Raw genomic sequence first — 12,409 nt, 5'->3', positions numbered from 1 at the left:
TAAATTCTTGGAACCATTTAAATGTTAGTTTGGTTTTACCAACCATTTAACTTGGATTCCTTGATTTATTATATATGAATATATCATAGTATTAATTTATTGGTACCATTTAAATGTTTGTTTGGTTTTACCAACCATTTAAAGTGGGAACCTTGATTTAGTGTTTACAAATATATATAGCACAATAAATACTTGACCACATTTATAAGTTTTGGTATATATTATATACTTATAAGATAATAATTTATAACATAATATAAATATGATTATTTAATATATTGGAACCATTTTATTAAGTGGATTTCAATATTGTTCGTTAATGTTAACTTTATTAAAATACCAAGAGTGGATCCTTTAATCTCAACTACTTAAATTAAAATTTGAACAATTAAAATTTACCCATTAAAGATTCAAACAATTAAAATTAAAAAGAAACAAAAACAAAAACAAAACAAAAAGACATTGTAGTGGACTTGTAATTACCTTAGCTTCTCTGTGGATACGATATCGGACTCACCGAATTATACTACTTGTGGACAACCTGCTCTTGGGAGTGCAACAATCAAAGTGACAACAAGTTTTTGGCGCCGTTGCCGGGGAAGTATAATTTAATTTCAAGTCTATTCAATTTTGTTTATAATTTATTTTTCTTTATTTGAATTTTTATTGCTTTTGTGTGTTTTGATTCTTTTGCATTTGCATTTGCATTTGCATGAGCATTATTTGGTCACGTACACTTAGTGGTCGACTAAATCGAAATAACCCTTTATTTTCACAAAACATGGCGGAAGAACCCATCTAAGAAAATGAAGATGAAATTCAATCTCAACATGATCATGATAGACGAAGAACACTTAGAGATCACATGAATCCTACACGTACTAGTGCACCTTCATGTCTAGTTTTTCCCCCTGATGCATCTCATTTCAATTTTAAGCCTGATATTATCCAACTTTTACCCAAATTTCATGGTTTAGATTATGAAAATCCATACATGCATTTACGAGAGTTTGAAGAAGTGTGCAATACATAGAATGATCTAAATTGTAGTATGAACACCATTCGACTTAAGCTTTTTCCTTTTTCTTTAAAAGATAAAGCTAAAACTTGGCTACAAAATCTTAGATCGGGATCCATTCAAACATGGGATGAATTGCAACAACAATTTTTGAAAAAGTTTTTTCCATCTCATAGAACAAATTCTTTCAAATGGAAAATCATCATTTTCACTCAAAAACAAGGAGAAACTTTTTATCAGTGTTGGGATAGATATAAAGAATTGCTTAATCTTTGTCCACATCATGGTTTTGAAATTTGGAGAGTTGTTTCTCAATTTTATGAAGGCTTAACACCTAAAGATAGGCAAATGGTTGAATTTATGTGTAGTGGAACATTTGAAGATAAAGATCCAAATGAGGCAATTGAGTATCTCGATTCATTAGCTAAAAATGCTCAAAATTGGGACACTATAGGTACAATCGAACCATCAAACAAGATTCAATCTCCTACATCTGGTGGATGTATGTAAACTCTCAAAGATGAACATGATCTTCAAGCTAGATTTACCTCTTTGGCAAGAAAAGTTGAGGCACTTGAATTGAAAAAGAATGGTCAATTAAAATCTGTTCAAGAAATTGCATGTCACATCTGTGATACAAGTGATCATTCTACAAAAGATTGTCCCACTTTGCCTTCTTTTAAAGAATGTCTCCATGAACAAGCCAATGTTTTAAACAATCTCAAAAGGCCAAATTTTGAACCATTTTCTCAAAGTTACAATCCAGGTTGGCGAAATCATCCAAATTTTAGTTGGAGGAATGATAATGCTGCACAATTTTCACAACCACATTTCCAAAATCAACAAAATTTTCAAAATTATGCACCTTATGTTCCTCCACCTAAAAGGAATTTGGAAGATATATTGAATTCTTTCATTGCAAAGCAAGAGTCTATCAATACTCAAACTGCTCAAACCATGACAGATTTGAAAGATACTCTTGCTAAATTTGCATNTGCTGCACAATTTTCACAACCACATTTCCAAAATCAACAAAATTTTCAAAATTATGCACCTTATGTTCCTCTACCTAAAAGGAATTTGGAAGATATATTGAATTCTTTCATTGAAAAGCAAAAGTCTATCAATATTCAAACTGCTCAAACCATAACAGATTTGAAAGATACTCTTGCTAAATTTGCATCTACGCTTAATGTTCATGAAAAAGGTAAATTTCCTTCACAACCACAGCCTAATCCCAATGATCATCATTCACAAACTGGAACTTCTGGAACTCAACCGATGGATCAGGTAAAATCTGTTATTACCCTTCAAAGTGATAAGGTTGTGGAAAAATCCATTCTTGAACCTTGTCAAGATGATGATAAATCAACTCCAAAGGGTAAGGAAGTGGAACCCATAACTTGCGAAGAGGAGATTCAACAGACAGTGTCACCACCATTCCCCCGTGCATTGAAAAATACAAAAAAATCAAATTTGAATTCTGATATATATGATATTTTTAAACAAGTAAAAGTTAATATTCCTTTATTAGATGCAATAAAACAGGTACCAACATATGCCAAATTTTTGAAAGACTTGGGCGCTGTGAAAAGAAAATTGAATGTGAAAAAGAAAGCATTTTTAGCCGAACAAGTAAGTGCAATAATTAAAAATAATAATGCTTTGAAATACAAAGACCCTGGTTGTCCTATTATTTATTGTATTATTGGAGAACGAAATATTAAAAAAGCCTTGCTTGACCTTGGAGCTAGTGTGAATTTACTTCCATATTCAGTTTATTAAGAACTCAATCTAGGCAAGTTAAAACCTACTTCGGTAACACTTTTACTTGCTGATAGATCTGTTAAAGTGCCAAGAGGTATGGTAGAAGACGTGCTGTGACGCACCGTACTTTTTCTACTTAAAATTTGCGGAAGAATTAAAAATTTTCTTAAATATAAACATCCATACGGTCGTCAACTCATCGTTCACAAAAATATCTTTGGAATCATCCATCACCAATAAAAATGTTGTTAAAAGAAAGCTTGTTCAAAACATCTCGCATCAAAACATAAAATCAGAGTAAATTTAAACTTGCATAAAAATATTAAAAATGACGTGGGCGGTCCTCGGGTTTAGCCTCCCGCTCAGTCCAAGCCTGCTCCTTGGTCGCCACCTCCTGTCTCCTCATAGACATCCTCACCTACATCGATCAAGTCTAGTGAGTCTAAAGACTCAACACGTATAAACTGGAATATCAAGTAATACATAATAAAACCACATGCAACTTTAAAATAGGACATACGTACTTGAAACTTGAACTTGCAAAATGAACTTGAACATACGTACGTACATAATTAGACGTGCCGTCGACATAAACTTTCTTAACATGCTTGCATACTTGAACATACTTGAACATACATAACTTCATCATTTTTCGTAGAGATATGTTTCAAAGCAAGTTACCCATAACATAATTCGCCTGATCAGACTAAACCACAGTACTGGGCTGACAGGGACGTATCCACTGCCACATACATGAAATATCCGTTCATAATTTAACGGGCTGATTGGTCCCCGTTCATAATTTAACGCTTTCCAATCACGATCTAAACCCGTTCATAATTTAACGGGCTGATTGGTGCCCGTTCATAATTTAACGCTTTCCAATCACGATCTAAACCCGTTCATAATTTAACGGGCGGATTGGTCCCCGCTCATAATTTAACGCTTTCCAATAACGATCTAAACATAATTCGGTCACAAGACATTTAGCATACCTCAAAAACTTAAAATATTTTCTTGCACGTCATACATACTTAATTGGCGTTGAGGGATTCGTTGGACTTCGATTTGAGTCGTTGTTGCAACATACTAATGTGAATTCATAACTTAACGGGTGTAACTCGAACGTAACAATCAAGCTTACCCACGAGTTCATACATTTCCTTAGGACGTTCTAAAATTCCCGTGACTCGACATTGTTACACATTGCACTAAACCAAGACATCAATCCTCAAAGCATACCATAATATTTCCCAAAACTCAAGTACACGGACCCCGTGCCCAGGTCCGGCTCCGGGTCCGTGTAGGTGCGGTGGAATGACTCGTGAAGAAAAGGGAAGGCACGGACTCCGTGCTGCGGTCCGGGTGGGGGGCCGTGTACCTGCGCAAATTTGACATCAAAAGAAAACAAAGGCACGGACCCCGTGCCTTGGTCCGTGTGGGGGTCCGTGTCATCTCGCAAAAATGGTTACTCGAAGGAAACAAAGGTACGGACCCCGTGCCAGGGTCCGTCCATGGGTCTGTGTATCTGCGGGACAAGCCAACACACGAAAATTCTGAACAGGTTTTGCTTAACAGTCTAGACTCGATCGAACGAACCATGAATCGACAGCGCGAGGGCATCTTAGGATACTACATCAATGACTCGAACCTATACGATTGCCCCCAACGCAACCACATGTCCCAAATAACTCAATACTCCATAAACAAAACCTTTGACAGAAAATGGTTTACACGACTACTCGTTCTCCCAATAGCCTAACGACGTGAAACGACACCACAATATACATCCCAACGTCATGCTAAATATACTTAGATGCAGCAACGATCATCCGTCGATCCCCAACGAAGCCTGCAACCATTAAACTTCAAGAACGCATCAACATCATAATTTTCTGAAAACGCAGTTTGAGCAGTCCCACGAAAAACACCATAACTCACTCAATTTTTAAATGTTAGTTTTGTTTTACCAACCATTTAACTTGGATTCCTTGATTTATTATATATGAATATATCATAGTATTAATTTATTGGTACCATTTAAATTTTTGTTTGGTTTTACCAACCATTTAAAGTGGGAACCTTGATTTAGTGTTTACAAATATATATAGCACAATAAATACTTGACCACATTTATAAGTTTTGGTATATATTATATACTTATAAGATAATAATTTATAACATAATATAAATATGATTATTTAATATATTGGAACCATTTTATTAAGTGGATTTCAATATTGTTCGTTAATGTTAACTTTATTAAAATACCAAGAGTGGATCCTTTAATCTCAACTACTTAAATTAAAATTTGAACAATTAAAATTTACCCATTAAAGATTCAAACAATTAAAATTAAAAAGAAACTAAAACAAAACAAAACAAAAAGACATTGTAGTGGACTTGTAATTACCTTAGCTTCCCTGTGGATACGATATCGGACTCACCGAATTATACTACTTGTGGACAACCTGCTCTTAGGAGTGCAACAATCAATGTGACAACATGTAGCGTGAATGGTGATAAAAAGGGATACATGGCGTGCCTTAACGTTTGTACGCTCGAAAACTTAAAGACCCTTGCGTAGAACGCGCACCGGAGAGGCGGGGAAAGATTTTTCTTGAAAGCTAGAGAGGATTTTCGAGCATAAGCTGCTGAAGGACCCTCAAAATGCCGCTTCTATGAGGGAGGGTCGACCATGTGCTTTAGGTTAGGTTTAGGGTTAGGGTTGAAAGGTTTTTAAATAAAATATTAGTGTATAATGGGTCCTAATTAAAATAAATGAGTTTAAAAGGGTTTTCGGCCTATTATGAAATAAAACAAACCCATCAAGCCCAAAAACACTCTCGAAAAATATTTCGTTTTGGTACGTTTTTGAAAATATTCCATAAACCCTCAAAAAGTCCTTCGAATCGTTAAAATTTGCATACCGGTTAAAAATATGACCCGACGAGTAAAACTACCCAACCAAAGCCCATTTTAAAAAATCATAATTAAATACACTATATTTTAATTAATTAAAAATAATTATTTTATAAAAAAAACATTTTTCCTGATTATCCCCGGTCTCTGTTACTCGTTCGAGCTCGAAATGCAATTTAAAGCCCTAATGCATGAAACCTTAACAATCAATAAAATAAACACCTATCAATGCAATGATCATGCATTAAATGCAAACAAAATCATTAAACACATATTTTAAATAAATTAGATTGCATTAACTCAGGTTACGTAGTTCGAATTTCCTAAACCTTACACAATAAATCCACATCATTCATTATAATTCCAATTGACGATCAGACAACGCCGATGTACCTGAGAACAAAACTCGTTAGTATGATGAAATTGAAAATTAAAAAATCAAAATTTTCCACTATGTATTTATAGCAGCTGCCTATTTTGGAACTTATTCACTAAAATTAGACATTCGTACTTTCCTCACAAAATTAGCAGACAATTTCGCAACTTCTAAATATGATATCCACTTGTAAACTCTTTTATAAGTTATTTGTACGATCTCCATCAAACTTAATCATCAAATTCAACTCCTAGAATTCGACTATCTCAGTGAGAACACATAATTCAATACTCGTATGACCCTCTCAATTGTTGAAGAAAATAAATAGTCATGAGTTCACAACTTCGTATAATTAGGGACAACATTTGTTTTTATTCATGCATACCCTAATTAGCCTCATTTTTTTCATCAACCCATTGATCAAGAACTTTGAAACTCAAGTTTGATTGTATTCATCAAATTATGATAATAGTGTCTAGTACCATCGTTCTATGATCTCCTAAGTATCATTGATAGTGACTACAAAAACCAGTAGGTTATGGTTAGCGTACAATATGGTCCCTTGAACACAAATGTCCTGATCAAATTTGCAACCACTGGTATATCGAAAGTTGCAAATGAATTCGATAATCATGTGTTGTATCTTTGAATAATAATAGTGTCATCATATGTGCAACTAAAGAAACACCTTTCCATAATGCACATTTCTTACTATGGTGATGTAACCATAGATGTACGTAGATGTGAGAAATCATCTGAGTAGTCAATGGACCCATTTTAATTGTCAAAAGCACCAATTACAAGAGGAAGAATCAAGAAATTCAAAGAGACACTTCATGGACTCATTTTGAACATCCGAGAAGCACATACGTATATGGAGCCAAGGCAAGATTTATTTGGCATGCATGACAATCATTTTGGAGACTCAAGTGGCTTTATTTTCAATATTATACAATTACAAGGTGATCAAGTGAATTTTGGTAAGTAGACAGCATGCATACATTGCGCGTATGGCACTTGAGTGGCTGTTTGGCTAAGGTATGAGTTGAGTTAGGTTACTATAATATAAATTTGAATTTAAAGTTTGTATTTTAGAATTTACTAATTAATTTCAAAAGTAAGATCATATGTATTTAGATTTATTTGTTTTCAAGCTACAAAATTTCCTAGTTGATAAATTTCCAAGTTTAAGTAGGATTGGTTGGCTTTAAATATCTCGTTGTATTAAAATTTTGATGATTATTATTGAGTTTATTCAAAAAAAATTTCACGTTTGTGTGTGATGTTATATATATAAAAAATCTAACTTATCAAAGTTTTCAAATTTGTGACGTTTGTCGATTGCTCTTCAATTGGGTTGCCATGGACAAGTTCTTTTGAGGTTCAATTGATTACAATTGTTAGTATTCTTGTTATTTATGTAGCTAATCATTAGATTTTATAGGTGAAAATATGAAACTTGAGTCAAAGAAGATAGGGACGCATTCCGCGTGATTTCTTCTTGTTTGTGGAATAGAGGGCAACCCTACATTCTTCATGAAGATATCGCAACCCTCGTGCAGCTCCAACTGCTATTTTTTTACGTGCATTCCATGTAAGTGAACCTTGTTGGTGTCCTGAAAATTCCACATACATTTGAAATTCTCATAAACCAAAATCATCCATTAACAAAGAGCGTCTAAAAAGTACGAAAATCATACCGTAAAGATGAGAATCTAGAGATCCGTTGCAGATGTATTCGTAGACTAGTAATCTTCTACCATCTTCAATGCAGAAACCAATCAACATAACGACATTGCGTTGCTGAGCACAACTTAAAACTTCAACTTCTGAACGAAAATTCATTTTGCATTTCATTACATGGAAAGTGTAATGGCCCCTAATGATATCATATCTTTTTAAGTCCGTTACAATAAGGGGCGGACTCCTGGCAAGACCAACTGTGGCGGACATGAAATTTTGAAAGTTGCATCTTACTAATTAAAAAATTCTAAAATTTAATTTTTATTGGATATTTTGTTTAAAGAAATAAGAGTTTTAGACCTCCAATGAACATCAATATGTCTGCTATTGCACTTGTTGGAATACACATGTTCCACGTCTGATCGAGTGAATGTTTTAAATGGATTTACTAAGATGCATATCTTGGTTTAATTATTTTTGTCTCAAGGTCTAATCTTTTGTTGGCACATACTAGCTGAAATGCGGCAGAATTTAGTTTGTCCGGTTATGTTTTACTATAGTGTATACTCATTGTTTATATTAATTAAAAAAATTGTTTGAATATTACTTTTAAAATTGTTTGATCATTATTTTATTACTTGTTCAGGGATATAACTTGAATTATTTCAAATGAAACATCAGTCTGCTGCAGAGAAAGGAAAGACGTGGATATCCTCTTTCTTTAAGAAGAGAAATTGTCAAGGTAGTGAAAACACTTCAATTCCTACCGTCCCTACAATGAAACAACAATCCAAAAAGTCTTACATTTCTCAATATCCAAATTCCTTCAATATCTTATCTTAGTGACAATCATAGGTCATCCTCTACTTGTATTGAACGAGATACGGGTAAAATAAAATAGATATGTGAATATCATGTTATGTACGAAATGAGATAAGATATTCATATCTAAATATAAGGCCATACCAACTTCATATGTTTGAGTATTCGACTACGAAATTTTGAAGTCGGAATCGTTGATTCCAGAAAAATGGTTTTAGAAATTTCATTGGTTGGATTTTTCGCCTTCAACAAATAAGGCATGTTGTTTCTATTTTTTTATTTTTCTGAATAATATTAATTTGTCTAATATCTCGGCGTTGTTCATTAATGAAGGATTTGACTATAGAAAAAGGGTAAATCAAGGAAAAAAATGTTCTTTTTTTGCCCATATTGGTTCTTGAGCTTCTTCGCCTCATACTACCTGTGAGATAAGGATTGAAAACTTGATTAGGCTCTTGCAACATAATGATAAAGTGATACATGCACAATCGAAAGAGGAAACAGAGAAAAATCGTTTGCCTTTGAGGACCTCAATTGTAGCTGTTCGTTGGCTAGAACTTCAAGGTTTTACCTTTAGAGGTAACAATGAGTCTCCATCTTCATCTAATCATGAGAATTTTCTTGAACTGGTGAATGATTTTGCAAAAACGAGTACAATTGTTGCTGAATTTCTACTTCAGAATGCTCCGAAAAATTCCCAATATATCGCTCCGAAAATTGGAAAAGAGATTTTACATATTATGGCAAATAGAGTACGACGGATTGTTCATGAAGAAGTTGGAGATAAATGTTTATGTATTATTGTGGACGAAGCACGAGATGTATCTTAACGGGATAAAATGGCCATTATCTTTCATTTGTGAACAATCATGAGATTTTGACAGAGATTTCTTCCATGAAATGTGTTAGTGACGCTACCTCGTTGAACCTAAAAAAGAGATATTCATCATTTCAACATTAAGAAAATCATAGGCCAATGATATGATGGTGCTAGAAATATGTGTAGCATGTGGAATGGACTTCAAGAATTATTTCTCAAAGATTGTCTCTATCTATATTATGTTCATTTGTTTACTCATCGATTATAACTGACCTTGGTTTCTGGAGCTAATGATGCCAGTGTTATTTGGGAATTATTTTCTCATTCGGACAATCTTGTCAATCTTCTACTAAGTGCAATGTTGAGTTACAAAATGCATTAAGAAATTAAATTGAGCATATATTGGCAATTGGAGAACAAGATTCTGGAAGTGGGGCCAATAAGATTGGTAATTGGAGAACAAGATTCTAGAAGTGGGGCCAATCAGATTGGTAATTTGCAGAGAGCAACAGCTACTTGTTGGAGTTCTGACTAAGATTCAATTAAAAAAAAAACTTGATAGATATGTACACTGCAACTTGTAAAGTTTTTCTCCAAATGGAAGAATCGAGTCTAAAGTTCGGGGGATTCACAGAAACATGGCAAGCTTTTAATTTTTGTTCATTTTGCACTTGATGCATAAAATATGATAAGAATAGATACTCTATGTTAAATTCTTCAAATAACACCTCAAAACATTTTGACTATTATTACATTTGTCATTCCTACTTAAACAATCCTTTAGGAACTTAAAGAATGTGGGTGGGAAGAATTTCTTCATGAAGTGAAAGTTTTTTGTTCGAGAAATAAGATTGATGTGTCAGGACATAATTTTCTATATAAGATTAGTTGTTCCTGTCAACAAATTACAATTGAACATTATTTCCACTTTGATTTTTTTTTTTAATGTAGTAATAAATTTCTTTTTGATGGATAATACTCAGTTCAATGAGTCATCAGTGGAACATTTTTATCTCAGTACAGCTTTAGATCCTAAAGATTCATTTGACTTATTTAACAGTGATGATATTTGCAAGCTTGCAACAAAATTTTATATTCGTAGATCAAGACATTGTTGCTTTGGATTATGAATTGATTCAATATAAACTTGATGTGATGAGAATTTGAAGATTTCTACACTTGTTTAGTTGTGTTAGCAATTGAATCAGAGTGGGAAGTCAAAGGTTTACGTTAAGTTTACTAGATTGATTCATCTTGTGAAACGTCCCTCACTCTTACTTTAATTAAATGATACTAAAAATATTTTTTAATACTGATCACGAAAATTACTATTTACCGAAAATAATTAATTAAAACTTCAATTTGGCAAACTACTAACAAAAAATTAGTTCGATACCATATCCTAATAAATTCCAAAATCCTCAAAGATTTACTCAAACACGCATAAAATAAAGTATTAAAAACTCCTCAAAAAAAATTAACTTTCATTCGATCCTTTAAACAATGTGGAAATGAGGGGAGGGGTATTTGGGTGTGTACTGTCCAGCCAAGTCCATTTAAGAGTCGAAGCCTCCAACCTCATCATTTTCCTCACCTGCAACCATTCAAATCCTAGAGAGTCTAATGACTCAGCACATCCGAAACATGATAGCAAATAATAAATATATAGGCACAAGCATTGAAAATAATTTTAGTAGAATGCTTTTGAATTTAAAATCATACGCATAGGAAATTTCATAAATCATGTAAAGTCCTCAAAATCATATAGCATTTTTCTCATCATATATCAAAAAATTCATTTTTGGAGTGAAGTTTGATCGTTGAAAGTGACTATCATCTATCATTTATCCTTTTATTCTCTGTTTGATTGATCATTCTATAAACTATGGTAACTGATGGCGGAGTGACAGTAACTTTCGTCACTAATGTAAGTTCATCGCGCCTTTTACGACGGATTCCCCACACATACTTTGTGTCACAGTCAAATCACATTTTTCAAAATATTTTTTTTTCTTTCATTATATGACATATCATTTCCTCGAAAATCATAAAATAAGCATGCCTCGACATTTTACAGCCTAATTAAAAATATTTTTGCATCATAAACCTTTCATACAACAAAAGTTAATTTTAAAATCATAACCTTTTCATTCGACTCAAAAAAATATTTTTCGGGTTATCGAATTTGCTCGGAACGTTGTCCAGAACCTCTAAAATTTACATTCCTTGATTTTATACTTTTGACCTCTGCCCAAGTCATATCTAAGACATCCCGTAAATTAATTTACAGCCTATAACGCAACTAAGCTTGCTGCAACATACCACGACTCGATGATGAACGACTCCACCCAAGCATCGTTTCTACCCGTACGATTTTATCCTTCGTTCTAACTCCTCCCGACTCGAACCCGGACACAACCAAGCCCTAAGGATCTTCCTAAGACACCTACCAGCCCCTGGAATGAGCCTCTCAACCTCTATTAGCTGCTGGAAGTCCCTAAACTCTAGTCCCAAGCCGCTGCCAAGCACGCAACCCGCGCTCCCCAAGCTTTATGAATCGAACCCTTGCACTCCACATAACCCCTGCCGACTCTAGCCCTTAACCACTACCTTAGGCACTCCTCAGCCCTAGACCAAGCCCCCATTCAGCCCTTCATCAGCCACAAAAACCCTTGACCAAACCATGACCCGAAGAAGAAGCAAGAAGGGCAAAAATATGCACAACCCTAGGCACGTGCATGCGGGTAGCAGCCGTGGTCTGCCTCCCTGGCCCTTGGCTCGACTTCTAGATGACTAAGAAGCTTTAAAACCGTACATATAACATCTAAACATCCTTCCCAAGCGTCACCTATAACAGCAACGTTCCTTTGCATAAATAACCGTCCAAAACATTCGTTAAAACAACGATACGATGTATAATACGTTACAACTTTATAGAAACCGAAACCATAGACGTTATTCATGTAACAAAACATTAAACATGCATAAATAGTTTGAATGG

General features: G+C 34.1%; 1 protein-coding gene across 1 annotated transcript; it reads left to right on the top strand.

Annotated features, from left to right (window-relative positions):
* The first annotated feature begins 8,915 nt into the window (after positions 1 to 8,915).
* LOC140977612 (uncharacterized) lies at positions 8,916 to 9,418 on the top strand. Its single transcript, XM_073442362.1, has 2 exons — positions 8,916 to 8,941; positions 9,040 to 9,418. Exons 1-2 carry the CDS (start codon positions 8,916 to 8,918, stop codon positions 9,416 to 9,418), a joined length of 405 nt encoding a protein of 134 aa, XP_073298463.1.
* The last annotated feature ends 2,991 nt before the right edge of the window (positions 9,419 to 12,409 follow it).

The sequence above is a fragment of the Primulina huaijiensis genome, chromosome 5 (assembly GCF_012295235.1).
Source record: "Primulina huaijiensis isolate GDHJ02 chromosome 5, ASM1229523v2, whole genome shotgun sequence".
NCBI classification, from domain to species: domain Eukaryota; kingdom Viridiplantae; phylum Streptophyta; class Magnoliopsida; order Lamiales; family Gesneriaceae; genus Primulina; species Primulina huaijiensis.
Note: the sequence above shows the minus strand (reverse complement) of the source record. Positions and strands in the feature narration are given on the sequence as shown.